This window comes from Zonotrichia albicollis, chromosome 10 (assembly GCF_047830755.1).
Source record: "Zonotrichia albicollis isolate bZonAlb1 chromosome 10, bZonAlb1.hap1, whole genome shotgun sequence".
NCBI lineage: Eukaryota > Metazoa > Chordata > Aves > Passeriformes > Passerellidae > Zonotrichia > Zonotrichia albicollis.
Genome location: NC_133828.1, coordinates 30,831,350 through 30,858,965, shown reverse-complemented (window position 1 = coordinate 30,858,965; position 27,616 = coordinate 30,831,350). Strand labels below are relative to the sequence as shown.

Below are 27,616 nucleotides of genomic sequence, written 5' to 3'. Positions count from 1 at the left end.
CATGGAGAGAGGGAGAGGATCCTCCGTGGGAGCTCTCAGCAGGGCTCTGCGCCACAGGACTGGGCTGTCGCAGGTCTGTCACTGAGGGGCTCACGGGCAGGAGCCGCGCTGGGTGAGCAGCAGGGTTCAGCGGTCCCCAGGGTGGGTGTGCGGCTGCCAGGGGGAAAGCTGTGGCACAGAGTCCTGCTCCAGCCTGCCCTTACCCCGGATCGAAGTGCCCTGACACGGGGTGCTTCACTCAGCGAGAGGGGCTGGAAGAGGGGGGCAGGCAGAGACCCTTTGCACACAGGGGAACCCTCCTGCCTTTGCGGGATTAGCACTGGGATGTGTGTAAATGTGGAGACTGCAGGCTTTGCACACGCACGTGTGCACATGGCGAGCACAAACGCCGAGCCGCTCCGCTCTGGAGGCACGGCCACAGCCGGGCGAGCAGGGGATGCCCGGGGCTGCCCACTCGCTGCCCGGGACTGGCAGCACGGCCTCTTCCGAGCAGCGCCCAGCCTGCCCAGGCACAGAGCCCCTGGCCGACCGCCGCCAGTGTGCAGCTCTCACAAATATTGAGCCTGAAATCATAAATCCCCGCTGTGGTTTGGGAAAATAAATGTGCTGAACGGGCGGAATACCTGATGGGACCCTTTTCAGACCTTAATGACTCTGGAAATGAGCCGCCTCTCTCCTACGGCTGCCAGGGGCTACTGCTCAGCTGGCTCCCGCCTTCTCAGGAGCTGCGCTGCCAGCCGGACCCGCTCGTTCCGGGGAGCGGGGTGGGATGCCATGGGCTGTGCAGGATCCTGGGGAAGAGAGGAGGCTCCGTGGGGCTGGAAATGGCTGATGCAGCATGTTCCGTTTCACTTCGTGCCCATCGGTACAAAGCCTGCTCAATGTGCACAGTGATGCTGTCCCTGAGAAAGAGACTTTGCGGGGGGGGCTGCCCTGTGCGGGGGGTTGGTGGTGGCAGGGGACACTGCAGTGGAGGGGGAAGAAGGAGCGGGGGACAGCGGGCGGGCAGCCCCACTCCTCCTCCTGGGGATTTGCTGGGCTCTGTGCCTGCTCCACGCCAGCTGCTGGAGTTTGCCGGGGAGCAGTGTGGTTCAGCAGCGTTTGGAAAAGGAAGCTCTGGTGCTGGACCGTCCTGCACGTGGCTTGGCCATGCTGACTCCAGCCCTGGGATCCTCCTGGAGGATCCTGCACAGCTTTGGTTTGCGGGGGAGGCAGCGAGCCCAGCCTTGTGCTGGGCAGAGGCGCAGCGTAGCAATGGGATTTGGTGTGTGCTGAGCCGCACTGTGATGTTGGCAGGGCAGAGCTCGGGTGGATGGAGCGGTGCAGGCTCCCCACAGCATGGACAGAGTGTGTGACATGTGCTGAGCTGTGTGGCAGTGAAGGGTGACCACCAGGACAGTCACTGGGACCCAGTTTCTCAGCATGTGGCCATGCAGGACCAGCTGGCCTGCCTACCTCATCTGCTTATGAGAATGCCCTGGGGATGCCCAGGCAGCCAGGCTCTGGTGTGCTGGCACCCTGCACCGCAGCAGGTTTCAGGTGTAAGCATGGCTAGTGCCAGCTGATCCATGGGCTTATGACCAAAGAAGGGGAGTATAGGGCTCCTAAAGCCTCCACCCACCCTGTCCACAGCTCAACATTTCTGGCCTTTGAGGCATCAAGGGCTGTCAGCAGAAAGGGGTGTACCTGTCCCCTCTCACTTGCCTGCAGCAAAGGGGTGAACCTGGGGCAGGAGAGGCTGCAGAGATGGGTGTGGGGAGGGCTGGTGAAGATGTGATACAACTCTCTGTCACATAACATGTCCCAAAGTCTTGCCAGGCAACAGTGGGACCTGTCAAGGCATCACACCATTTGCAGCTGGAACCTTCTACTCCCATTCCCTAAGCCAAATCGGTCCCTTGTGCCTCCTGGGAATGACTGAAACTCAACACAGGCTTCTTGGCAGGCGGGTTGAGTCCCAGCTGTGCTGTGTGGGCTTGGGTACTCCTGTGCCTTGTAGCTGTGGCCCCAGTGAAGGCTGCTCATGTGGTGGGGAGTTCCAAGCTTTGTTGGTCCCATTTCTGGGTCCCCATGTGGGCCTTCATGTTCAGAAAGCTTTTGTATCTGCTCTGCTGTGGGCGAGTGTGAGTCACAGCATGTCCTAGCAGTGATGGGGAGCTCCCAGACTGCAGCACATCCCAGCAGGGCAAATGGCTACGGATACCAGGGCACCGAGCCCACAGTGAGCAGCCTGTGTAGCAGAGGCTGTCCCCCGGTGACACTGGAGAAGGGAAGGAGCTTTCCCTGCAGCCATGCTTGCAGGAGTGCTGGAGTCTTTCCTTCCCTCCTGGCACGAGGTGCACTTTGTCCAGAGGCTGGAAGTTTTTCAGCACGAGAGTGGCCAAGCTGTGGGGCTGCCGCTGACTGCCTGTCCAGGAGCAGGATCAGCGCCAGGACTGGAGCATGTCCCCTCACACTGCTGCTTGCAGCCCGTGCACGCGCAATAAATAACTCGTGCGGATCCTTTAAGTAAGAGCCGTGAGTGCTAAATGATCTTCCCCTATTCAACGTCACAAATCCACATTCTTTATGGGACAGCAAATTAAGAAACTATCGGGAAAAAAAAATCCCCAGCGTAAGCATCTTCCATGTAATAAAGCCCGGCTGGGCTGTAAATCTCCCCAGCGGCAGGGACAACCCTGAGCCGCAGCGAGGCTCCCTGCAGCCCCGCTGACAAATGTGCCCCATGCCGGCTGCTGGAGGGCCGTGCTGGAGCCTTGGAGAGCCTCTTGTGACCCACTGAGCTGTGCCCACCGTACTGCACAGCCCCCAGGCCCTGCAGGGCTCGGGCACTGCCCAGTGCCCGCTAACACACTGTGCCATGGGTGCCTTGGTGGGGAGCGCTCCTGGCTGGGCAGTGCAGCTGCAGAGCTGAGGGTGCTGGTGCAGGAAATCTATGGTGCTCTTTACATGCCATTCAGTAGGAGGTTGGGAAGTGTCCCCACCGGGCTGGGTGGCTTGCATCCCCCTATCCTCCCTGCCTGGCACCCCGCTACAGCCACAGCCCGAGGCCAGCTCTGGCCATGCCAGGTGGCACTGAGGCAAGGGGGAGCCTTCCCGGCAGTGCTCCGGAGATGGGGGTACAGCCAGATGGGGTGTGCAGGAGTCTGGGGGCTGTGGGAAGAAGCGCATGGAGGGGCCCCCTCAGCTGGCAGCAGCATCCCGCCTGTTTGCCGGCAGTGGCTGCAGCAGGAGCCTCCGCTCTCGCGGCCGGGAAGGAGCCCAGTGCCTTTCTCAAAACCTCATTCGTTGTCAAAAGCCTTTTGTTTGTGATGTGTGGCTGCCGAAGCCAGTTGTGCCGGGGCTGGAAGCTGGGGGGGAGCAGGGAGGTTGCTGAGAGCTGGCAGTGCCTCTCGGAGCTGGCAGCGGCCCCGGCGCTCCATGCTAGGCCTCCTGCCTGCCCGGGATTCAGGCGGTGAGAGGGATCTCCCCAGCGCCCCATGCAGACCCCAGAGGGGGAAGCCCTGTGCTGAGACGGGCAACATCCCCAGCTGCATTCCACACGCACACAGGAGATCCTGGTGCAGGGGGTGGGTGGGGGCAGCAGGCTGTCGCCTCCTCCCAGCAAGGCTCTCCCACCGTTCCTGACATGGGAACTGTCTGACCTTTCCACCAGAATCGTACTTAATAAATGTCACATTTTCAACCTATTTTTACTGGGTAAAAGAGATGGACTGATTGTTTTTCACCTGCCCTGCCCTGCCTGGTGCCTGCTCAGCCCCTGGCATTCAGCCACTCCATTTTCCCTGTACTCCTGTGCAGGGCTGTGCCCCCCACAGCTGCTCAGTGGGCTCCAGGTACAGAATGGAACAGAGTGGCTCTTGGGCCAGGCTGTGCCATATTGGTCTCAGCACAGCATCACCTCCTCTGGAGGGTACACGGCTGTGACTCTGATGGGTGTCCTGCCATGCCTGGCAGGGACTGGCTGGGCTGGGGCTGGTGTTGTCAGTGCCCAGGAGAGACTGGAGCATCCCTCACTGATCCCATGCCCGTGAGCTGCTCAGCTGAGCCCATCTGTGCCCATCTGGGTCACAGCACTCCACTCACTGCATCCACATCCTGCAGTCCCAGCCCAGCTCCTGAACCAGCTACCCAGGGGCTCACAGCCCATTTGGAGCCCTCCATCCTCGCAGTCTGGCCTCTGTGCTTGTGCATTTCCAGCCCTGTGTCCCGGGCAGTGCAGGCTGCTGTCCGGAGCAGCGCAGCGCCATCTCCGGCGCTGTTACACATGAGCCGCCTGGGCACGGCTCGAGGCGCTGTTTGTGCCAGAAAACGGGGGACTTTAATGCAATTCGTTGCCATTTAATTTTACACAATTCCTGCTGCTTAATCCGCTGAGAAATGCTAATTTATACAATTCACGTCTAAAAATAAATGTCAGTCCAGCAGCTCCCAGCAGCGGGTAGCTGCTCCCACCAGCCCCCACCGAAGCCTTCTGCAGGGACCCCAGTGTGGAGCCCACCTTGCTCCCTGCCAGCAATGCTGCTGCTCCTTGTTCCAGGTGCTTGGGCTCTGGCAGCAAGCGTGTGGATTTGGGGATAATGGGATTTTGGGACACTGTGGTGGGACAACAAGGGGTTGGCTGCACCTAGGGATGTCGCTGCAAAGTCCCTCATGACAGTGGGGAGGGGTGACAGGGGACAAGCAGGCATCTTGGCAATCTAACTCTTTCAGATCGTTGGGGAAACGTTATTGGTGTGGGGGTCATCAGGTGTCTTTGGGACCACTGTTTCCTCGTGGATTCCCCCAGTAAATCTGGGAACAGCCCCAAATGCAGCTGCACCCTGGGCTGTGGCTGTGGGTGCATGGAGCAAGAGGAGTGCCTGGTGCAAAGGCCTGGCATGCAGCCACCTGGGCTGCACATGAGGGATCCAGCCGTGGGTCAGGGCAGGTCCCACCTGGTTGGCAGGTACTAATTGGTCACAAAGTGCCATTAATGAATGTGGGATGGGAGGCAAGCATGCACCCCTCCCGCCAGGGTAGTGGGGATGCATCATTAGGTGTCTGAGGAGGCTGTTCTGCAGGGGACAGCGAGGGGGCTGGACATGGGAACAAGGGGATCCATGGCTGGGAAGAACCCATACTGAGCTCCCAGACCCCTGCCTCTTGCACTTAAGCATCTCCATACCCTGCTGCCCTCCACCCCTCTGCCCCTGCCCCAGCCATCTCACACCCATTGCCCTCCCTTCCCCTCTGTTTGCTGAGCAGACCCCCGTGCCACCATCCCCCCATGCCTCCATCCAAGTGGGGTGGCACTGACACCAGCAGCAGCACTGCAGAGAGCGTGCCAGGGCAGTGGGGCGGGCATCAAGGGCCGTGGTGGTGGGTGCCAGCTCCGTGCAGGAGAGGGCGAGGCGGGGGAGCAGGGGGGTGCGGAGGCGACACAGCGGGGGAGCAGAGATGCTGGAGGAGCCGACGGCTTTCCCACCGTCTCCCTGATTGAGATCGGATCACCGTGAGCATAAAAAAGCTCTCTTCATAATTATATTTAATGAATTGACTTTAAAAGCTCTTATGCTCTTATCTGGGTAATTTAATATCACACACTTAATAAGCCTGTCTGTGATACGGGGGGAGCCAGCGGCCAGGACGCCCGCGCCTGGTATGTCTCCCCAGGGATGTGGGACGTGCCGTGAGGCTGGGCCCACGTGCCAGGCTGAGGGGAGGGGGACACTGCTGCCCCCTGGGGCCAGGGCACCCGTGGGGTGACTGTGGGGCACTGCTGGCTGCAGAGGGGGCTGGGCACCTCGGATGGCTGCGAGAGGAATGGGGACAAGACAGCAGAGGGAATTGGCTCCAGGAGCTGGTGCTGGCTAGTGCCTGGGGCCACAGTGAGACCATGGGGCAGTGGGGACACAGGGCAGTGGGGCTGACAGGAGGCAGGGTGGCAGATGGGGCAGGGGAATTCATGGGGTGCTGCATGGCTGGCTGAGCATGGGGCAGGGCTGGCTGGGTGCAGGTGCCCTGTGCCAGCAGGATGGATGGATGCCATGTGGCCCCACTGCTGAAGGGCATTGCTGTGACTCTGTCCTTTCTGCCAGTGCCAGCTGTGGCAGGAGGCCCATGGACAGCACTGGGGACAGCCATGGGTCAGAGTGCACTGCTGGCTCCAGTGCCATGATGCTGTTAGATCCCTGTCTCCTTCTGGCTCCAGCCACCTGGGGTAGTCAGCTGGGATGTCACGGAGGTAAAGGAAGGCTTGTCACCACGGTCTCTGCAGCTCTGTCACTCCCCCCCGTACTCCCCCAGCTCCTGGAGTCCCAGAAGGGGTGTGGGCTGCCTCCTGCAGGCCGGCATTGCTGCAGCCCCAGCAGGAGTCTCTGCACCCCCACCCCCTGGCCACCCCCCCCCCCCCCCGATCCATCGCTGCGTGCAGGAGGCGCCTGCGGCGAGCTGGAGGGAAGGCTCTGCCATATGGAGCCGGGGGCCCTGGGGACTGCAGGAGCTTGGGGCTGGGACCTGTGGCCATGGGGGCAGCCCCCAGGATCCTGCACTACAGACGCTCACTGGCCAGTGGGGTTGAAAGACATGGCCAGACTTGTGCTCTCTGCAGGTCAGAGTTAGAGCTGCTGTGAGCTGGTCTGTCCCCCCCACCTGGCACCGTGTCCCCAGTCACCCTGCCCCCTCAGGTCCCTGATTCCCAAGTGACAGAGGACAGAACAGCACCTCCCAGCATCCATGACTGTGCTGCCCCAGGGCAGGTGTCAGGGACAGGGTCACAAGGGCAGGGTGAGTGATGTTGGCCCTTGGCCAGCCATCCCCAAGCTCTGGAGTGCCTGGCAGTGCCGGCTGCCATCCTGGCACTTGGTGCCAAGGCTGGGCGGGCTGGAGGGAGGCACATGCCAAGGCTGTGGGGCAGGGGAACAAGGACCCAGCTGCCACCTGGCCCTGCCAAGGCACCAGGGGACAGCCCCAGGCAGAGAGGGGATCCCAGCTCCTGGGGCATGGGGCAGCCTGCCGGGTCTCCCTCCATGAGGGAGTGTCTGGAGAAGGAGGTTTACGGAGCTGCACTAAGTGACGCAAATGGTTTGAAGCCCATAAAGAGAGACGGTTTTATGTAAGACGACTATATAAAGCTCTGCTGTTCTGCCATTGATGAGATATAGGCCTTTATTTATAGAAGGCAATGTTTGCGGTGCGAGTGCTGAAAGCCAGCCAGGGACCCGCAGATAGGGCGTAGAGTCATTTGACATGCAGCTGCCGTCGACACTGTTCACACATTAAAGAAAAAAATTAACAAGTTTGCAGCCAGTCAGGTGGAAAAAACAATAATTGTAGAAAAACGTATTTCCCCCTTTTTCCAATAACAAATAACTGGAACGCTGTTGGGGAGGCTTCAGCTCGCTTTCCCTCTGGGAAAGGATGGGCTGAGGCTCCAGTCAGGCTGTGGATGGAGTGGGCAGGGGGAGGCAGCAGGGTGGGATGAGAGCTCAGACAGGGGATGCTGCCACAGGGTGGATGTCCCTGCCTAGGCATTTTTATGTCCACGACTGGAATAACAGGGCCTGCAGGCAGGGATGAAGGCATCAACAACTCAACATGGCCATGTGTGTGCTGGGGGATGAGGAGGGGGGACAAACACCAGGAGCTGAAGATGCTCACTATGTGAGGGGCTGTGAACCAAACCCCACTGGATTTTTCTGCCTGGCCCAGCATTGTCTCTCTCCACCTGCACACACAGGGATGCTCTGAGGTTATTTCCTAGCCAGATGTGGCTGGGTTTTTACTGGAGAGCATGCAGCCAGTCCCTGTGGTCAGAGCGCCCTGCCAAATTCTGTTTCATGCACGAAAGGAGGAAAAACTTCTCATGATTAATTGTGCAGTAGAGGAAAACGTGCATCTCTAACCTGCTCCTTGCCGGTTCCTGGCCTTCTCTCCCAGGCACTGCCCCAACACACAGCCAAGGGAGGGTGTGAGGACAGGAGGGTGCTGACACCTCTGCCATGTGCTGCCCTGTCCTGACTCTGCCATGACCATGAAGGGTTCGAGCAGGGAGCAGGCAGGCTCAAGGTCAAGTAGCTTCCCTGCAGCTCCCTGCGCTGTTCTGTGGATGGCTGTCCCCTGCTCATGCTGCAAAGCCTTCCCCCATGCCCCTCTGCGCTGTGCCAGGCACAGGCTGGGCTCTGCCAGCCCCATCACCCACTGTGCCACCATTGTGCCAGCAGAAGGCAGGAGGTGAGGGTGGAAAATGGCGCTGCTGGGTTGGGTCAGAGGACTGGACCTGCACCCTGATGCACTGGGCTCAGGGCTGCTGCATGTGCCCGCTCTGTCCCCAAAGAGATGTCACTGGCTGCATGGCTGATCCTCCCCTGCCACCCTTGTGAAGCCCCTCTGCAGATGCTCTCCAGATCACTTGGCTCATCTCTGGGCTCTCAGACAGAAGCTGAGCACACTCTGCACATGATGAGCATCAGCTGAGCTCAGCTGGGCTCAACAGGTTTTCTTCCAGCAGAACAAAAGGTTCTCACCCGATGGCAGCTTGGGGGAGGTGAGTGCAGGAGGAGCTAGGGGACAGGAAAGCCAGTGGCTGGAAGGACCTGTGGGCACTGTGTCCCAGTGGCATGGCCGTTGGGGACCCCTCTTTGTGTTGGAGAGCTGAGTCAGGCAGGGAGCAGGGGTGGGGGGACACCCTGGTCACTGCTGGCCACTTGCTCTTGGATGTGCAGGGCAGGAAGGGAGAGGAGGCACAGCCTTGTCAGAGCAGAGCCTCTGATTAATCACTAACTGCCGGCCCTCCAGCCAGCAGCTCATTAGCAGTTTAATTCCTGGTGCCCGGCATGCAGGAGGGCTGTGCAGCTCTGATTGAGCTGGATGCACTTATCTGGGCAGCTGCAATCAGTGTGACCCCCACTCTGGTCACAGTCACAATTGGTGGCCACGTCCCCGTGTGCAGGGTGCGCTGGATAGCTGGTGCTGCAGGTACCACAGGTACTACAGGTGATGCAGATGCTCTGGGTCCTCTGGCCAGGCAGGGGTGGAACACATCAGTGGCAGGGGCTACAGAGAGTTGTGAGCAGGGCCAGGGGCTGGAGATGTGCCCGTGTCTCACCCTGTATCCATCGATAGTCCGGCTGTGCCTGGAGTGTGGCCGTCCCTGTGGTGTCACGGGGCTGGGAGCAGCTGTCACTGGTGTCAGCAGCCATGCAGAGGCACTGTGCTCAGCTGCACGAGGACATGTCACCAGCCTGTCATCTCTGGGGTCAGTGACACCCTGAACATCCCTGTACTGCCCTGTCCCTCTACCCCCTGCCTGTGCACCCACAGGGCAGCAAGGTGAGGGCTGTGCTCCCTGCCTGCATCCTGGTGTTCCTGCCACCACCCCAGGGTCTTTTCTCCCCTGTATCTTCTTCCTCTCAGACCCCTTTACTGATGAGATGGGGGATTCACCTGGGCCATGGGAGCAGCACTGGGGCAGGAGGGAACTGAGTGTCCCAAGAAAGAGGCACTGTCTGTGGATGCTGCCTTTCTCTCAAGGACCTTGAACCCCATCTGGGCATGCAGAGGTGGGCACTGCCGTGCCTTCCAGCTGCCTGGGGATGTTTGCAGCTCAGCCTTATCCCTTTGCCCTCCAAAGCTTGCTGCGTCCTTCAGTCCCAAGCTGCTGTCTCCACAATTTCTTCATAGCACAAGGAGTGAGGGAGAGACCACAGCACAGAGAAGCATCTCCATCTGTCTTCAATGCTCCAGTGGCTGGAGCAGGGCAGGGAAGGGGCCTGCAGGGGGGCAAGGAGGGCTAAGGTACCTGTGGGGGCAAGTCAGGGGCCATGCTGGGGCTGTGACTGCTGCAGAGGAGGCAGGGCCAGCCCAGCATCTGGTGCTGCTGCCCCTGGGAAAGGCTGGGAGCAGCCTGCCTTCCTGAGCAGCGCAGGACTGAGGGCACTATGCAAATCCAGCTGAGATTGATGCAAGTATTAATTATGTCCCATCAGCTCAGCACTTGCCCAGCAAGGCAGGGCTACAGGTCGTGCTGCAATTTGTGCAGGAATGATGGATTTGCACTGGCAGTGTGTCCCCCATGCCTATGCCCCTGTCCACAGCCTGCTCCCACCACCCTGCTGTGACTGTGGTGTGCCATGCCAGGTCAGCCTGGCTCTCCCAGCCCCTTGCACTGCCTGGCTCGGGGGTGAAGTCATCACTGAGCAGGAGGGTGAACAGTCTGAGGCAGGAGCAATGCAAGCGCTGTCAAGCAGTCTGCCATACCCAGCTCTGAGATCCCGCTAATTAGAGAGTGTCTGCAATTACATGTGCTAATTATGGGCAGGGGTTCACAGTAATTCCCGCCCTGTTGGCATGACACTGGTCACACCAAGATGCATTGCTTCTCCATAAGGACAGGAGGAAGTAACCAGGCTGTTCAGCAGGCTCTCCTGGCCCAGGAAATGGTGTATTACCAGGCCTCCTGCCCATTCCACACCACCCCACTCCACCCATCCCCATCCCCATCCCATTTCAGCCCATCCCATTCTATCCTGTACTGGGCATGGTACGGCACGTACAGTGCCATACATGGAGCCCTGCCTGTGTGGCCATGACAGCTGCTCTGTCCCCGAGCACCTGGCTGATCACATCTCAGTGGAGCTGCTTTTCAGAGGGAGTTTTTCAGGCTCTGACCCCCTTGTGCTGCTGCGGCTGCTCTGACATCCTGTTTCCTTATCGCCTGACATGACCTTAATTAACTCCCTGTGCTGATAATGCTCTGGGCTTCTCCTCCAGGAGCTGTATCTCAGCATTGTGTCCTGTCTGATCCTCTTATGGACCACTGCAGAGACTGCACAGGCAGCCTGGAGCAAGGGGGAGAAAGGGTGTGTGGTGCAGGCAGGGCAGGGCGGTGATACTGGAGTCACTGGGATGACATGGAGTGGATGCCCAGCGTTGGAGGCAGGGGATTGGTGCTGTATTGAGACTTTCAGGGAGATGTTGACCTGGAGGAAATGGCTGTCATGGTGCAGAGGTGGGGGTCCTGGCAGGAGGAGGGCTGTGCTGATGCCCGGGGCAGGGTGGGAGAGGCAGTGGTGCCCATGGCAGCAGCATCCATCCCAGGTTCCAGAGGTGCTGTGCACCAGTGTGGAGGGATCCTGGCTCTCCTTGCACTGCTGCAGGGGGGGCTGAGCTGGCAGGACCCCCCACCCTGGGAGCTGCCTGACTGCCCGGCTGCCCCTCCACTGCCAGCCTCAGTGGACTGAAATGCCAGCATTGATGACTTGTAGCCACTTTATCTCCTGTGCTTGGCAAATATTGGCAAAGAGGAGATGTTTCAATATAGAGGTTTGCCGATGGGAATCTCAGTGTGTGATCCCACCAGCTCCATGCTGTACTCAGCTGCCTCTGAGGCAGCTGCTCACCAGGATTGAGCCTGGCATGGGCACAGTCTAGGGCCCATGGGGGGGCTTCCAACACCTTTTCCCCACCGACTGGTGCCCAGCAGGGTGCTGTTCTGCGCTTACCTGTGTTGCAGATCATGTGTCACCCCTCCAGCACAGGAGCAGGGCTCTGGAGTAAGGTCCCTGATCACAGCTCCTGTCACCAGCAGGTATCTTTGTCCTGGCAGCAGCTGGGCCAATGCCATGAGCCCTGCAAAAAACAAAAGTTGCAAAATGCTCTCAGTCTCCTCCCAGCTTGCAGCCACACAACCCTCATCTTCACTCCTATTCCCCACAGCTCCTAGTCCCCAAAACTTTAGTCCTGCCTGTCTCAGGTGCTCAGCTCCCATCCCCAGGCCCACAGCCCAGGCAGCGATTAGAATGAAGGATCAGCTGTACCTGGGGCATGAGTGAGCAGGGTGCATTTTGACCCCTCTGTTCGCGCTGCCTGCAGACACAATGGGAATTGTATTTTTCTGAAGCTGGCTATGCAATGGACACCTCAGGCATTATAGAAAGTGTGCACTGATATACCTGCTCCCAGCATGTGATGTACAGAATGATGGGAGCAGCATACAGTCCTGGGAATGAGGCACTGGATCCAAGCAGGAGCAAGGGGAAGTGGTCTGGAGAGAGGAGGTGGGAGCTGCCTGTGCTGCTCCCCTTTGTGTGGGAGGCAAAGGGGTGTAAAGAGGGGAGAAGGAGGTCCCCAGCTGCAGGGGCAGGTTGCCTTACCCCATTCCTGTCCCTGCTCCCACAGCAAGCCCTGGGAGCTGGGAGGAGCTGAAGAGGACAGCTAAGGAGCTCCTGCAGGTGCCACGGACCAGCACATGGGCAATGTGGCCCAAACACGCAGGAGAAGCAGATGCCTTGGGAGTCCTGACACACGCAGCCCATCACCTCCATGGAGAGCAGACAATGGGGACAATGGGGACAGAAGGACATGGGCTACGGGGCTGTCCCTGCCTGCCAGCACCCGCAGCTCTTGCCCTTGCCGGCAGCCCCGAGGAGGGATCCCCTGTCAGTGCCCGGGTGCGGGGGCTCTCTCCATCAGCCCCTCTGCCCGGGAGCACCCAGGCTGGGGAAAGCCAACCCCTATCATGTTTGTTCCATTGATTTAGCGCCGCGGAGAGGGTTTAATCAGCCTTTAGCCTGCACGCTCCGGCATTAAGAACAAATCCATTAGCCACGAGATAACCACAAAGGGCTGTGCTGAGGCTGGATGAGGTCCCAGCGCCTTCAAGATGCAAATTGGCAATCAAAGATCAAAGCCGTGCAGCTCCCTAATCTCTGCTAAAAGGGCTCAGCTATTAAGGAGCCCTTTCCCACGGAGCTGTGATCACCCCACTTCACTAGGACTCCCTGTGTGCTGTCGGGTTGCACCATCATCCCCACTGGCCTCCTGGCCCCAGGAGGGGTTGCATCCAGGGCTCACTCAGGCTGTTTGCTTGCATGTTGTTTCCTTCAGTTCTGACATATTGGAGTCAAATTCGTGTTGTCAGAGAGAGCAAAGCCCACAGCAGTGTCGGGGGTCAGCGGCTGGAGGGGTGGAGGAAGGGAAGAGGTGGGAGTTTGGGTGGGGCAGGGTGGTGGGAGATCTGTGTGGGGCTGATGTGGTGCCTTCAGAGATGGGGAGGATGCTGGCAGGTGGCTGCCCCTCCTGCTGCTCGGGGATTTAGCCTGGTTCAGCCCCTGCCTGGTTGCACCAGGTGGCTCAGGGCAATCCCTGCTGGCCCCAGGGAAATCAGTGGTGGGGACTGTGGTCTGGGGGCAGGCAGGAGAGAGCGGCTGAGGGATCATGGCACAGCAGGGTGTTTTGGAGCCAAGTTCCCCTTTGGAGGGTATTCCTGCTCATCCCATGCCACCCTGGAGCACAGGGGTGCATGAAGCCCTGGTTCTCATAGCCACCCTACCAGCTTCTGGTGCTGAATTGAGGCTGCAGGATGCTGTCTGTCCCCCGCTCCCCACTAAGGCCATATTGCTTGTGGTGGCTGCACACATGGCTGCCCCAGCAGCCCCACGAGTCCCCATCACCCCACACTGTGCAGGAGCGCCGCGAAGCTGCCGAGCTGTGACAGGAGCTGCAATGCCAGCACTGTCAGCAGATCTGTGGCAGCACAGATGTGTGCTCTGCTCTGCATGGTCCAGCTCAGGGACCAGTATCCCCTGCATCCTGCTGAAATGGTCAGAGAGTGTGTGAGGCACCTTGCGACAGGTGGGCAGGGAGCCCAGCACCCCGCCAGCAGGGAGCAAAGGGTCATGTCTGGCTGTCCTTTTGTTTGGGGACCCTCTCTACTGGCCAGTGCTCCTTGAGGTGCTGCTCATTCCCCTCACAACACCCCCCGGCAGGCAGCACAGCCCTGCGAGAGCAGCAGGCAGTGAGGTGCTGGCACCTCCGCCAGGTTGACAATAAATCTTATCAGTGCAAACCCATCCGTAGGCAGGAGAATAACCCCCGTGACAACCCGGCAAGAGCAGAGGCTTCATCTTCACAGTGTCAGTGCTGTGGATTTACAGATAAATGCCATGGCTGGAGGGACCCCCTCCCCTCCCGCCTAACCCTGCCCTGAGGCTGTGGGAGCTGCCAGGTCCAGGCCGGTGTGTCCCAGGGACAGTGGCCATGGTGTGCCTGGTGGGAAGAGTGGACCTGATCTGGGACACGGCAGGGGGATACCTGGATAGATGAGGGTGGAGGGAAGGGCACATGCAGAACAAGATGGCCTTGCCCTGGCTGCTGTCCTGACCCTAGGGTGCTCTACACGCACTGTCCCATGGAGCCCTGCATCCTTCATGAGCCATGGTGGGGCTTGGGCATCGTGCTGGCTGGCCCACCGGAGCTCAGCGATTGGGAAACGTGTGACTGAGTGTGTGACACTGGCAGCGTGTCCCCGAGGCCGTGTGACAGCGCCTGGCGCGAGCAGCGCGCTTTGTGGGCGCAGGCTATGTGCCCATCCCCGCGTGTGCTCCCCCCGCTCCGGCCGGGCTCCGGGGGGTGCGGCGGTGCCAGGAGCGGGGGCTGCTGAGCGGGGCGGCAGGCGGCATCCCTGCCCCGGGCCCCGCTCCTCGGCTCAGCTCCCCCATCTCCCGGCAGCCGTGGGAGCAGTAATGAGATGGAGCAGCAGAAGGACGGCGAGATAAGGCTGCCTGCGCTGCCCCAGCAGATTAAACGCTGGGATTAAGCAGGCGGTGCCAGCTCTGCTGCCTTTTTATCTCGCTGCTTCTCCCCTCTTATTCTCCCGCAGTCGATAGAGAATGGTCTCCGAGCTGTCAGCAAAGGAAATTGCTTGTTAACCCTTTGGGGACGGGCGGCAGAGCTCCCTGTACGGCTGCTTTCAAAGAGAAGCGGTCCCCGGGGGATGCGCTGCCCGGGAGCCAAGGGGGACGCGGGGCCACATCCCCGCAGGCCCCTGCATGCGAAGGACAGCAAGACAGGCCCGGGGGTGCCCAGGATCTGCAGCCAAAAGCCGCCAGCCCCCAACCAGCACCATGCAGAGGCACTGGGGCTCCTGCGAGGTGACCACAGTCGAAGAACAGAGGCTGCCTAAGCTCCACAAAGGAGCCCCGGGGACATTGCATACCCCGCTCTCGGGTAGCCTTGATGTTCCCTGCTTCCTCCAGCCTGCAAGACGTGTGGGCTCAGTGCCACATCTCTGTGAAACCACAGGGCTGGGGATCCTTCTCTGGTCCTGAGGACAAGTGGCACTGGCCAGCTGTGTCTGCACAGTACCGTGCGTGGTGCTGGATCTCTTCCAAGTGCCAAGGGGAGCCCGCTACCCAAACCCATCATTATTGCTCTCCGTGTATGTGAGTGTTTTGTTGGGTTTGCAGCAGGGGGGCTGAGCTGCAGCCCATCCCAGCGCTTATCCCTAGCGTGCTGTGCTGTGCTGTGTGCCCGGGAGCGGCGTGCCCGGCGCGGGGGTGTCTGAGGGTGGGAATCCGGCTGGAGAACGCCGGAGGGTGCACAGAGGGAGGGCAGGATTGCTGCTCAGCACACTCCAAATCCAAGCTAGGGAGTGTCTTGGCAGCTCGACAAACTCGTTGTGGCATTTTTGGGGGTGCAGCTTTGGTGCAGTCTTTCCCTTGGGGACCCTGAGCTCCTCCTGAAGCAGGAGGCAGAAACATCATGCAGAAACCTTCTGCAGCTCCAGCACCCCAGTCGTACTAAGGGAGAGACCAGGGTAGGTGGGCAGCATGCTCAGCAACTCTGAGGGGTTTTCTGGCTGCCAGCAGGATGAACTGGACTACCCCAGCCCCTGCCCCCTCATTTCACTGCTCCTGTCCTCTCTCTTCCTCGTATTCCTGCCCTGCACTGCAGCATACCTTGGCCACTGGCACTTCATCTTCTGCAATTCCCTTGGCGTTGGCTCCTTCATCTGTCCAGGTGTCGCTTTTGGTGGATTCTTACAATGAAAACAAGCTGTATGAAAGCACAAGCTGCCGGGAGATCTGCAGGGGGCAGGTTACCCCTGGCTGGGGCAGCAGTCCAGAATGGCTTGGGATGGTGCCCCATGGCTGCTGTGGAATGAGGGGCAGAGCTGTGTGTGAGCCCTGGGCAGGCAGGGCTGAGGAGCTGGAGCTGATGCTGTGCTGGGCAGCCGGGCTGTGCAGGCAGGCAGAGGCTGAATCAGGAGAGGAAACCAGAAGCGATTGGCACGTGAAGGCTGGCAGGCTGGAGACTGCGAGGGGATAGGATTGCTGTTTATAAATACATCAAGGGAGTAAACACAAGGGAGGAAAGAGAGCTATTTAAGCTAAGGGACAATGCTGGCATGAGAACAAATGGTAAAAACTGGCCGTGAATAAATTTAGGTTGGAAATGAGTGAGATTCTGGGACAAATTCCCCCCAGGAGCAGCAGGAGTAGAAAGCACAACCACATGATGGCACCTTTCTCTGCTCCAACAGGCTGCCATGTGTGTGCAGTGTGCTGCCATGCCTATGCAGTGAAGTTAAGAGATGAGGAGCTGGGGTCCCCAGCTACTCCCCTCTGTGTCACAGCCACCCTGGCTCCATGTGGCATGAACAGCACAGCTCTCTCCAGCTTCTGGCTTGGCCAGGGCAGGACTCCTGAGGCAATGGTTAGCAGGGAAAGGTCTTTCTCTGGCACACGAGTTTGGGCATGCTGTCACAGGTGCTGATCCTGAAAGCTGGATCGTGCCAATGTCCCCCTGCTTTAACAGCCACTGGCAGTACTGGGCAGATATTCTGGGAGGGTGTCCTTGCCCATGTGCACGGTGCACCCCTCTGCCTTGCATTGCATCCCTATGCTCCTGAGCCACCAGGAGCAGGATGCCCTGGTCTAGATCTTACCTGCTCCTGGGGACATGGGTTACACGCTCTCCCGAGTGCAGCAGCCTGGTTGTGGCATGCTTGTTCTGCCCAGTGCCGGGGCTAGGGTGTCTCCCCCTGCTCTGGCTGGCCAGCAGCACAGCCTGCAGCACAGCTGAGCTATTGGTATTCCAGCAGCGAGTCTGCTTGGCATGAAAGGGGCTCTACCAGCCCCACACGCCCACAGCTCCACTGCTGGCTCAGGCCTAGCCAAGGGGACTCAGCTGGCAAGGGCTGTCCTGTAGCACAGAGAGAGGCACAGCTGCAGTGGCAGAGGGGTCCTGGCCTTTCTGGGATGTGCCTGCAGCAGCCTCTGGCCCCTTTGCCCCACACTGTTTTCCCTCTTCCTTTGGAGGTAGATCAGGGAGCTGCAGGAGATATTCCAGAGCTTAGTCCTTCACAGGATGAGGGAAACAAGAAGCCTAAACCATCACTTGTGTGTGCTGTGCCTTAGGTGCCCTGCTCTGTTTGGGCTGAGGATGCAGAGCCTGGTGCCCCATGGAGGCAGCAGCCCCAGACCCCATATGCAGGGCTGTGTGTCCTGCAGGAGGCTTCCCAGCAGTTCCATGTGGGGCAGGGGCTGCACTGAGGGGCTGCTAGTGTGGGAGATGGTTGTGCTACTGCCAGAGCTGGGGTCGAGCCAAACTGGCACCGTTTCCCAAATCCTCCTGGGAGCGGGGAAAGGAAATGGTGCGACCATGCATGAGAAGGGACGTTTGCAGTGGCAAAAACATCCCACTGGCTCAGAAAATTGCTGCAGAATCGGGCTTGAAATGAGTTGAAATTGCTGAATCCAAGCGGATCTCATATCCCGGGCAGTTGTAATGCTGGCGTCAGCGCTGCGGCTTCCCTCCCGGGGCACCCAGGCGGGGCTGACTGTGCTGTGGGGGGGGAGTGGGCTGGTGGGGATGGGGGCTGCCTCGGGGGGGGGCCTCTGGCATGGGGAGGGGCTCCAGAAGAGCTGGGATGGCCACAGTGTGGGGCAGGGGCAGAGCAGGAGGCAGGGTGCCTGGGTGTGCCATTGCCCCAGCTCTACCAGTGTCATCCCAGTTTAGCCCCAGCTCCTGTGCCATGTCTCCTGTCTAGGAACATCCCTGTGCTCCAGCTGCTTGCACTCAGGCAGGAAAAAGCACTTCAGGTTTTGGATGCTGCTTTCCTTTGTGTCACAGTTTTGCCCATGCTAATTTGCTCTCTGGGCTCAAGTATCTGGACATGCCCCTCAAGGTTACCCCTGGGCTGGCATCCCCACCAAATCCAGGTGGGGAGCACTCTGGTGTCCTCCCATTCCTGTCCCCATCCCCACTATGCCCCAATGATGACTGTTCTCAGGGGTGCTTCTATGCTGGAGTCATTGCTCCTGTGTGGTGTGCCCATGCTCAGGGCCTGCCCGTCAGCTGCATGTCCCAGTGGGAATGTGAGAACAGGGCTGGCTGTCCCCGTGGGGATGTGGGAGCAGGGCTGGGTGGCCCAGGCACACAGCAGCAGGCCCCGTTGGCACCACACATGTTGCAGCTCGTTCCCCTTGCATGAAAACATTTGGCTGGAAGCTTAGTGCGGCCTCTTGTCTCCTCAGAGCAATCAGGATTTGTCACTGCCTGCAATGTTTAACGTCGTCTTCCAGAGGCTAAATACCATGGGGAGCCGTGTAAGCCGTGGAAATACCTGCATGAGCTGGGATCAGCCCGAGGCTGGCTCAATGGGCTGGCAGCACTGGGGATGGGGGACTGGGAATGCCTGATGTTGGTTCTCGTGCCCCCAGTGCTCATGGGTGGGCTGCCGTGAGCCAAGATGAGGATGCTGGCAGTCAGCATCTTGCTCCCAAAAGGCTCCCCACAGCAAGGGGGCTGGGAGGCAAGTCTTGGGAGCATGGGGGGCACTTGGGGGGCCCCAGACTTGTGTGGGTTGGGGAAGAAGATGCCGGGGGCCCCAGCAATAACTGACTGGGATCTGCCTGCTGAGGCGCAGGCAGCTATTTCTGTCAAGGTCAGCGTGTCTCCATGGGAGAGAGAAGAAAATGAGGAATCATGTCAAGAAATTACCTCCCTAATGGGATCTCCCCTGCATGTGAGCATGGTGTGGGGATGCCGGCATGCACTGGCTGAGCAAGGAGACCAGCATGTAACACAGGACTGCTGTGTCTCTGGCCCTAAGACTGCAACATGCATGGGTGCCCAGCAGGCAGAGCTGGGTGCCCACGGGCCCGTATCTCAGTTGCTATCCTTGGCTGGACATGTGCACTTCAGTCCTGCAAGGTATTTTTCTGGGTCAGCTGCAGGAAGCAAATCCTGTTCCTGGTACAGGCAGGCTCTCCTCTGCTCTTCTTCCTCCTCCTCCTCCTCCTCATGCGCTTCCTGTTATCTAATTGGATTTGTCATGCTGGAAAGGCAAAGCCCTTCAGGACTGCGCTGTGCTCTCACCAGTGTGATTTCACAGCTGGCCTTGGTACCCCAGTAGCCGACAAGTGAGTAACTCAGCTGGACGCCATGGGCACCCCTGCTCCTCACCCTCCCCAACAGCCGTGCCCAACTGCCTGGAACACGGCCACCATCCCAGCTGGACCTGGGCCTCCAATCCTGCCCAACACTGGTCCCTGTCCCTAAGATCTGTCCCCATATGCCCCAGCCTCTGCATCCCATCCTCATCCCTCACCCCCTCCAGGGTGATTGCCATGCCGCCCGGAGATGTCTGAACTGACACGAGATGGAAGCGTTCACAGAAATGACATTTTCTCCAGCCTGGGGAGCTTATCCTCCGTTTAAAGAAAACTAATATAGAAGCTGCCCTGGTGTGCCGTGGCTGATGGTATCAGGCTGGCAGCCGCCGGCGCTCACAGCCGCGATAAATCTCAGAGAAGAGCCGAGCCGGCTGCAGCCGCCCCACAGAGAGGGGCTGAGCCGTGTCCTGGCGCTGCTGTGGGGATACAGCGCTGAGGGGACAGCTCAGGGCGGGTACCGCAGGGTCCCGAGCGTGCAGGGAGCGGGGCGTCCGCGCCGGGGATGGTGCCAGCGCTGGACTGGGCGGCGGGTGTACAGCAGGAGCCGGAGAGCTCAGCGGCCGCCCGGTGCGGCTCAGGGGCTGTCCTGGGGCTGGGCCGGCCCGGGCCCGGGGGTGGCGGGGGCGCGGGGCCGCGGAGCGCGGGGCGCTGCTGCCCCCTGCCGGGCAGCGCCCGCCGAGCACCCGGCACCGCGGGCACGGCCTGTGAGGGACTGCGGGCACGGCCTGTGAGGGACAGCGGGCACGGCCTGTGAGGAACAGTGGGCAGGCACGGCCTGTGAGGGACGGCGGGCACGGCCTGTGAGGAACAGTGGGCAGGCACGGCCTGTGAGGGACAGTGGGCATGGCCTGCAAGGGATGGCATGGGTGGCCCCGCTGCCCTTGGGTGCTGCCCGCTGCCTCCGCTCGCCCCCTCGGGGCCTGTCCTGCTTCTGACCGGCCTGAAGTCCTCCAGCACCCGTAACCAAGCTGCCAGATGGGATCCTGGCCGTGTCCCCATCGTGGCTATAGTTACGTGCTGCTCAGGCATCAAGGCCTGTGGCAGAGATGGTGCTGGGGAGTCACTGCTGAGGTCATCAGGAGTTCCCTTTGTTCCAATCTCTTCTGCCACCACTGGCCTTTTCCTGCCCTGATGCTGCTCTTGACTGGGCCCAGTAGCCCTGACTTGTCCTGGAGCTGTGGAGCATGAGGGACACCCCCTCCCCATGCCAGCCCACGCCGGGTGAGCGCTGAAGGTGGGTGCCTGGAAGCAGCAGCAGCAGGAGATGAGAGGCTGAGGAGAGTACAGTGCTGAGCTTTGAAGGCAGCTGACAGGCTGTCGGGACGCTGCCAGCCACGCTGACAGCTGGGTACAGACACCCACCCCCCCTCCCCGCCACTGCTGCGCTCTGATCACAGCCTCCCGTCACTTCAAAGCACCCGCCAGGCGCAGGTGGGTTGTCGTGCAGCCTCCCACCCCGTGGTTCCGCTCCTCCTGACCCACAGTCTCGCTTCTCCCGCCCCACCTGGCCCAGATGCACTGAAGACCCCAGCTCCAGGGACAGGGAGACCAAGGTACAAGGTAGACAAGGTCCCAAGGGGAACTTGCAGCAGGTGATGGTCTCCCAGTGCTGTCACTGTCCTGCCTCTGTGGGGCAGAGTCCCCAGCCCCCAGATACAACTGGAGACCCTTGAGGTCCGGGCAATATTTTGTGATGACACTGAAATGCATGGCAAGGGACAAGGAGGAAGAGCTGAAGCATGACATTCCTAGGCACAGGGTTCACACAGTGTGCCTGAGACAGGTCATTGCTATCCAGACAGAGATGCCCACCATGCTGGGACACTGGGGGCTGCCAGTTCAGCTTGCCTGGGGTAAGACAACACACACCCCTGTCCCGAACCAGCTCGAGAAGGAATTTTCCATTCCCGAATGCAGGTTGGGGAAAGGCGTGTTTGCAGCAACCCCCTCCTCTCCCTCCCTTCACCCATCACCGAAGCAGCTCAGGAAGGCACCCGCCTTGTTCATCTCCAGGAAGGTGCAGAGCAAAAGCCTCCCAGGAGGGAGAGATCCCTGGAGGGGAGCAGGGACCCTGGACAGCTTCAGGGGCAATCTGAAGCCCACTTTCCAGAGGAGCCACCCTGAATGCAGCCATGCCGCTGCCCCTTGCCTGCTGCCAGGACGGGGAAGTTCTGACACCACCCCAGGACAGCAGCGTGCCCCAGCTCGTTGTCGGCATCCTACGAGCCACCCGGATCCCCGGGCTGCACTACATGTGTACCCGGCCCCAGTCCCGCCTGCGCCGCCTGCTCTGGAGCCTGGCCTTCCTGGCCTCCGCCGGGCTGCTGGCCACCGGCGCCGCCGACCGCCTGCACCACCTGCTCTCGCGGCCCGTGCACACCCGCGCACGCCTCGCCTGGGCACCCCAGCTCCGCTTCCCGGCTGTCACCCTCTGCAACCCCAACCGGGCACGCTTCCTGCACCTCACCAAGCCCGACCTCTACTCGGTGGGAGAGTGGCTGGGGCTGGCCCGGGAGAACCACTCGCTGGTGCCCGAGATGCTGGCCGTGCTGGGGGAGGACCAGCGTGCCTGGCTGACGCGTCTGGCCAACTACTCGCGCTTCCTGCCACCCCGCCGCTCCGAGCGCACCATGCAGAGCTTCTTTCACCGCCTGGGCCACCAGATCGAGGACATGCTGGTGGAGTGTCGCTTTCAGGGAGAGCGCTGTGGCCCCCAGCACTTCACTCCCGTGAGTTCCCTCCTGGAAGGTGCAGGACAGCTGGGCTGCCCCATCGGTACTGGGAATGATGCTTCACCCCCACTCCAGCAAGGGTGGAGGAGTGGTGCAGTAGGGAGTCAGGCTGAGATGAGCCTTTCCAAAGGTCATGAAAGACTGTACCTTCCTTCCATCACCTCCTTGGAATCAAAAAGGAGTTTCTGGACCTCATCCTGCTTGCAGAATACTCGACCAGATCCCCGCCTGCTCCCTTACCACTGCTCTCTCCATCCCCAGGTCTACACACGCTATGGGAAGTGCTACACCTTCAATGGGGATCGGAGGAATCCACGTGTGACCCGCCAGGGTGGCATGGGCAACGGGCTGGAGATCATGCTGGACATCCAGCAGGAAGAGTACCTGCCCATCTGGAGAGAGACCAGTAAGTGGGGCTGTGGCTCAGGCAGGGCACAGGTGATGGGTGCTAGGATGCAGAGTTGCTGGGCAAGCAGAGCCCTGTGAGGGGACTATGGATGAAGCAGGGCATCAGAGGGGTGCAGATGCTGGGTCAGTGCTGGCATGCAGCACCTCTGTACTCCTATAGATGAGACATCATTTGAAGCTGGCATCCGGGTCCAGATCCACAGCCAGGATGAGCCACCCTATATCCATCAGCTGGGCTTTGGTGTCTCTCCTGGCTTCCAGACCTTTGTATCCTGCCAGGAGCAGCGGGTAAGGCGGGATGTCCCACAGCCCCAGGGTAGTGCCTGCTGGCACTCAGCCCAGCACAGCCCTGTAGCAATGCCCTTCTCACCCCAACAGCTCACCTACCTGCCACAGCCGTGGGGGAACTGCCGGGCCAGCATGCAGGGGGAGCAGCTGCTGCCGGGCTATGACACCTACAGCATTGCTGCCTGCCGCCTCCAGTGTGAGAAGGAGGCCGTGGTGCAGAGCTGCCACTGCCGCATGGTCCATATGCCAGGTGAGGGGTGTGCATGATGGTGAGGGGCACCCCACTGCCCCAGCAGTCCTGCTGGGGTTGCTCCAACTCCCTGCAGTCTGCACCCAAAGATCACCTCTGCCCCAACACTCTGTACCCAAGGATTCCCCTGGCCCCTTCTCCGTCCTCTTAGGGACCACCCCATCCTCTCCACATGGTGGGTCAGCCCCTGTCCTACCCTCCTTACACCACAGGTCAGCACCTTCCCTGTTTGCCTTGTACCTGGGCCACATCTGCCCCAGCCAGCCTGCACCCAAGGGTCACTCATTCCCATTCTCTCTGCACCCTGCCCTCTGCACTACCTCCAAGGGAGTGAGTTAAGAGTGAGGGGGCAGAATCTGGCTGGACTCCCCCCCTCCCAACCACCTGCTTCTCCACAGGCAATGAGTCCATCTGCTCCCCTAATGTGTACATCGAGTGTGCTGACCACACGCTGGGTAGGTTTGACAATGGGTGGGCACCTAGGGGCTGTCTGAGTGCCCCAGGGAGGGGGCTGGAGATTGTGCCTGTGCCAATGGGTGTCTGCCCCCAGATGCAGCAGTGGAGGACAGCCAGGAGCGCTGCAGCTGCCCCACACCGTGCAACCTGACACGCTATGGCAAGGAGATCTCCATGGTCCGCATCCCCAACAAGGGCTCAGCGCGCTACCTCGCCCGCAAGTACAACAAGAACGAGACCTACATTCGGTGAGTTGCCAGCACTGGGGTATTCCAGGGCATGGGCAGGGGGCTGGGGACCTGGGGAACTTCCACTCCACTCCTGGCAGCATGCAGAGAGAGGGTCCTGGCATACTTGGTTGCTGCAGCATCCTCTGTGCATGGGTGTTTTCACTAGAGCTTCTTCCCAACTTGTCCAATCTTCCCAGCCCTCCTGCCAGCACCTGCCCACCCCACTGTCTCTCCTGGCCTGGGACATGCCCCATCCATGTCCCCACTGCACCAGCCCAAATATTCATAAGGGCCATGGAAGCATCTGGGAGAACCTGAGAGCTGGAGGGCTGGGGGACATGGGAGGTTTGTGGGGAGTGATGAAGAAGGGTCCAGATCAACCCTTTTTGCTCAGCACAATGGTGTCCCCACAGGGAGAACTTCCTGGTGCTGGACATCTTCTTTGAGGCGCTCAACTACGAAGCCATTGAGCAGAAGAAAGCCTATGACCTTGCTGGGCTTCTTGGTGACTCCCCTCACCTTCCTCTGGGGCCCTAAGGCGCGCAGCTCTAGGTCCCAGCCCTGGGAAGATGAGGGTCTGGAGGGGAAGGGATCACACAGAGCAGCAGCCAGACACAGGCTGGCTGAAGGGTGGAGCACTGCTGACTGTCCCCTATCCTGCATGTCCCCCACACCCTTGGGCCTGCTGACCCTGCCCCCATGACTGCTCTGTGCCCCACCATCAGGCAGCCTTGGCACTGCCCACTGCCATGCTGGCCCACCCCAGGCTTCCAGTGGGCTGCACAGCATCTCCTGGTGACCATCTTCCCCTCCTCCTCCCCAGGGGACATCGGGGGGCAGATGGGCCTGTTCATCGGTGCCAGCATTCTCACCATCTTGGAGATCCTGGACTACATCTACGAGGTGTGTTAGCTTTCAGGGATGTGTCTCAGCAGTGGTTACAGAGACACGCTTCCTGGGGAGGGTGTAAAATATGTGGCCACCCCAGAGGGCTGTAGCAGCCCCCAAATTAGGGAACACCTGGAGGAAGGCAGTGGGAGGAGAATGGGTCCCCCCGCATTCCTCAGTGACCCGAGGACAGGGAGGGTGGTGGGCCAAGGTACTGTCCCACTATCCCTGGGTGAGAGGGGAGCAGGCAGCAGACTCGGGTGTGCATACACAGGGTGCTACCTGTGTGCAGGTCTAGGTCTGACCCCCCCATCTGCACCCAGGTGATCCGAGATAAGGTGAGCCGGGTCCTGCGCCGCTCCAAGCCACCTCTGAAGAAGCCCTCGGGCAGCATCGCCACACTGGGATTGGAGGAGATGAAAGACCAGGTACCCCTGCAGGGTTGGGCTGTCTGGAGGCTGCGAGGTCAGAGCCTGGCCATGTGTCTGTCCCCAGTCCACAGGGAGGGGACATCATCCCAAGATCGAGGGTGGCTCTGCATTTGGTGCCTTCAGGCTGCAGAGTCAGAGCAGTCCCAGGGGGCAGGGAGCTGGGTGTCCCCTGGGGATCTCCTGCGGACAGGCTGTGATGGGTGGGAGGACTAGGGAGGTGGCAGGATGCATGGAATCTGTGCCTACCCTACTGCCTGCCTTCCCCACAGAGCCCCTGTGAGACACTGGGTCGGCACGTGGAGGGCGCCTACAACGCGGGCATCCTGCCCAACCACCACCACCGCCACCACTACCCTCACCAGGGAGTCTTCGAGGACTTCGCCTGCTAGGCAAGATTGGGTTTGGGGGGCAGCCGCCTGTCACCCCCCTCCCCAGCGTTATGGAGAGGGACCGTGGCACTGGGTGCGGTGGGCACAGGCCCCTGCCTCCCCCACCCCATTGCCAGGACCAGCCACACCGTTCGCCCCCAGTGATGCCACTGGAGCTGCCTCAGCCCCAGCACTGGAGCAGCCCCCTGGCCCTTTTGCCTGTCCCCTCTGCTTGCCCCTAGCACGTGGGCTCAGCCCAGTTTCAAGCACACAGCGTGGAGGGCGATGGGCTTGCCAGGGGGATTTGGGGGAGCAGCAGGTGTGGGCCAGAGAGGCCCTGGTGCTGCAGAGCATGAAGGGGGAAGCTGAGGTTCCTGTGAGCCCCTCCAAGCCCTCCCTTGCTGACCCCTCCTGGGAGGTGCTCTCTGCCCTGCATGGTTTTCCCTAGGAGAAAGACATGCCTGGAACAGCTTCCCTCTGCCTGGGAAACACCTCCTTCCCTTCCTGCTGCAGGGCAGGGCAGCATTGCAGGGCACCCCTCTGAGCAGCATGGCCCCCGTGGCCAGCCCAGGGACACCCCAACTGCAGCCACACCTGCATGGCACCACCCTGACCCCTGGCACCACCATCACCACTGTGACACTCCCCTAAACATCTGCCCACCCTTGCCCAACCTCATGCAGTTTCTCAGGGCTGCAGCCCCTCCATCACTGTTCCCAGCCAGACCCCTGCACTGTGACTCCCCCTGCCACTCCAGTGTTGGCCCCCAATAATCCCCAGTCATTTCAGCACTGCAAACCTACTGCCTCCCCGGTCTCCTGGCCCAATCTGTTGTGAACCCATCCTCTCCTTGCCCAGCTATTGCCAAGAGTGGCTCATGCCTTGGTGTAGCTGCCTGGCACAGCCCAGGCAGCGTGGCGGGTCCTGCCCTCCCTCCCCTGCCTGTCGCTGCTCTTTTGCACCGTGCACGTACCCCTTGCCATGCTCCCGGCCCCAGGTGCTGAGCACCCTCTGTGCCTCCCCCAGACTGCACATGGTTAGGAGGGTGCTCCGTGCCCAGCCCTGTCCAGACAGCCACAGTCCAGCCCACTGGCCGGAGCCTTGGCCCAAACTGCCGCCCACAGCCCTCCTGCCTGCCCTGAGATGGCAGGACGCACGGCAGGATGCACGGCAGGACCCGCAGCGCTTCCCCTGTCCTGTTGTACATTGCCTCCACCCCCTCCACTGTAGCAGCAGACACCAGCGCAGGGCAAACTGCCCCAAAATATCTCAGGAGGGGGGGCGAGCTGGCAAAGCCCCCCTCAATACACACACTTGGCAGAGGGGGACCCCAGGGCAGGAATTTGGGACCTCTGGGGAAGGCTGGGGCTGAGCCAGGCAGCCTCTGGCCCTGCTGGGTTGCTCCCCATCCCTGGTGCCCACAGGTGGATCACGGCCGTGTTGAGCCGTGCCCAAAGCCATAGACGCAGGAGGAGCCATCATCCCTGCAGCCCTCAAGGCCCCACAGATGGGAGGCGCAGGGCAGGGACCAGGGCACAGCAGCCCTGGCTCTGGGTCTGCATGGTCCAACAGCTCCCCTGAAGTATGCACCCACAGTAAGCATGTTCCTGTGGGTGCAAGCACCCAGCTGCGTGGTGTTCCACGTTCCCCTGTGTGGGGATACACAGCGAGCCTCCCAGCAGGCCAGCCACACTGGTGCTCCCCAGGGAGCCCTCCAGAGCACCCTGTGCCAGCTCCCCATGGGGTTCCCATACACAAACCTGCAAGCAGGAGGGTTCCCGCAGGGGTGCCACATGTTATCCCAGGAATGTGCCACGGCCATGCCAGCCAGCCTTACACCAAGGTCTCCTGCGACAAGGGGGGTGCAGGATGTGTCCCCTTCTTGCCAGTGGGAGCAGCAGGCCCTGAGCGGGGTGGGCACGGACACCATGGTGGGAAGGCCAGCACAAACCGCCCTCGTGCTGGTGAACGTGAGAGATGTGCGTCACTGTTTTATAAATGTACAAATACTCCCTAATAAAGAGGCACAAGTAGGTCCAGAGATGCCTGTGAGGGCTGATGGGGCAGAGAGATGGGAGAGACACCACCCTAGAGGACGTGGTGATGGTGGGACCCAGGGAACACTTCACAGCCTTGTGCTCATGTATGAGGGGTGCAGGGTGGAACTGAAACAGGGGAGACAGAGGATGGGTGGAGGGGAAGGGGGCCCTGCTGAGGGTTCCCCTGGCAGAAATGTTTTTCCTGTTCCTGCCTTCTCCAAAACTTTATCCATCTGCCCCAGCTACCCTGAAGCACAGGAGAAAACAGAAGCTGACCTCTTGGAGAAGGCTGCCAGCACCAGGCAC

General features: G+C 60.5%; 2 protein-coding genes across 2 annotated transcripts in view; both read left to right on the top strand.

Annotated features, from left to right (window-relative positions):
* The window catches only part of ASIC4 (acid sensing ion channel subunit family member 4), a 28,825-nt gene extending 1,515 nt beyond the window's left edge, over nt 1–27,310 (top strand). Inside the window, exons 2-10 of the mRNA XM_005485233.4 lie at nt 22,214–22,358; nt 22,521–22,648; nt 22,739–22,898; nt 23,297–23,353; nt 23,449–23,602; nt 23,998–24,089; nt 24,408–24,487; nt 24,796–24,900; nt 25,173–27,310. Of these exons, the coding sequence (XP_005485290.1) occupies nt 22,214–22,358; nt 22,521–22,648; nt 22,739–22,898; nt 23,297–23,353; nt 23,449–23,602; nt 23,998–24,089; nt 24,408–24,487; nt 24,796–24,900; nt 25,173–25,292 (1,041 nt within the window). The 3' untranslated portion in view covers nt 25,293–27,310. The remainder of the gene's footprint in view (nt 1–22,213; nt 22,359–22,520; nt 22,649–22,738; nt 22,899–23,296; nt 23,354–23,448; nt 23,603–23,997; nt 24,090–24,407; nt 24,488–24,795; nt 24,901–25,172) is intronic.
* Nucleotides 17,662–22,207, top strand: LOC141730510 (acid-sensing ion channel 1C-like; the record flags this gene model as incomplete). Its single annotated transcript, XM_074548933.1, has 1 exon — nt 17,662–22,207. A coding segment is annotated over exon 1 (855 nt), but the record flags the coding sequence as incomplete, so codon positions are not given.
* Nucleotides 27,311–27,616: the final 306 nt, after the last annotated feature.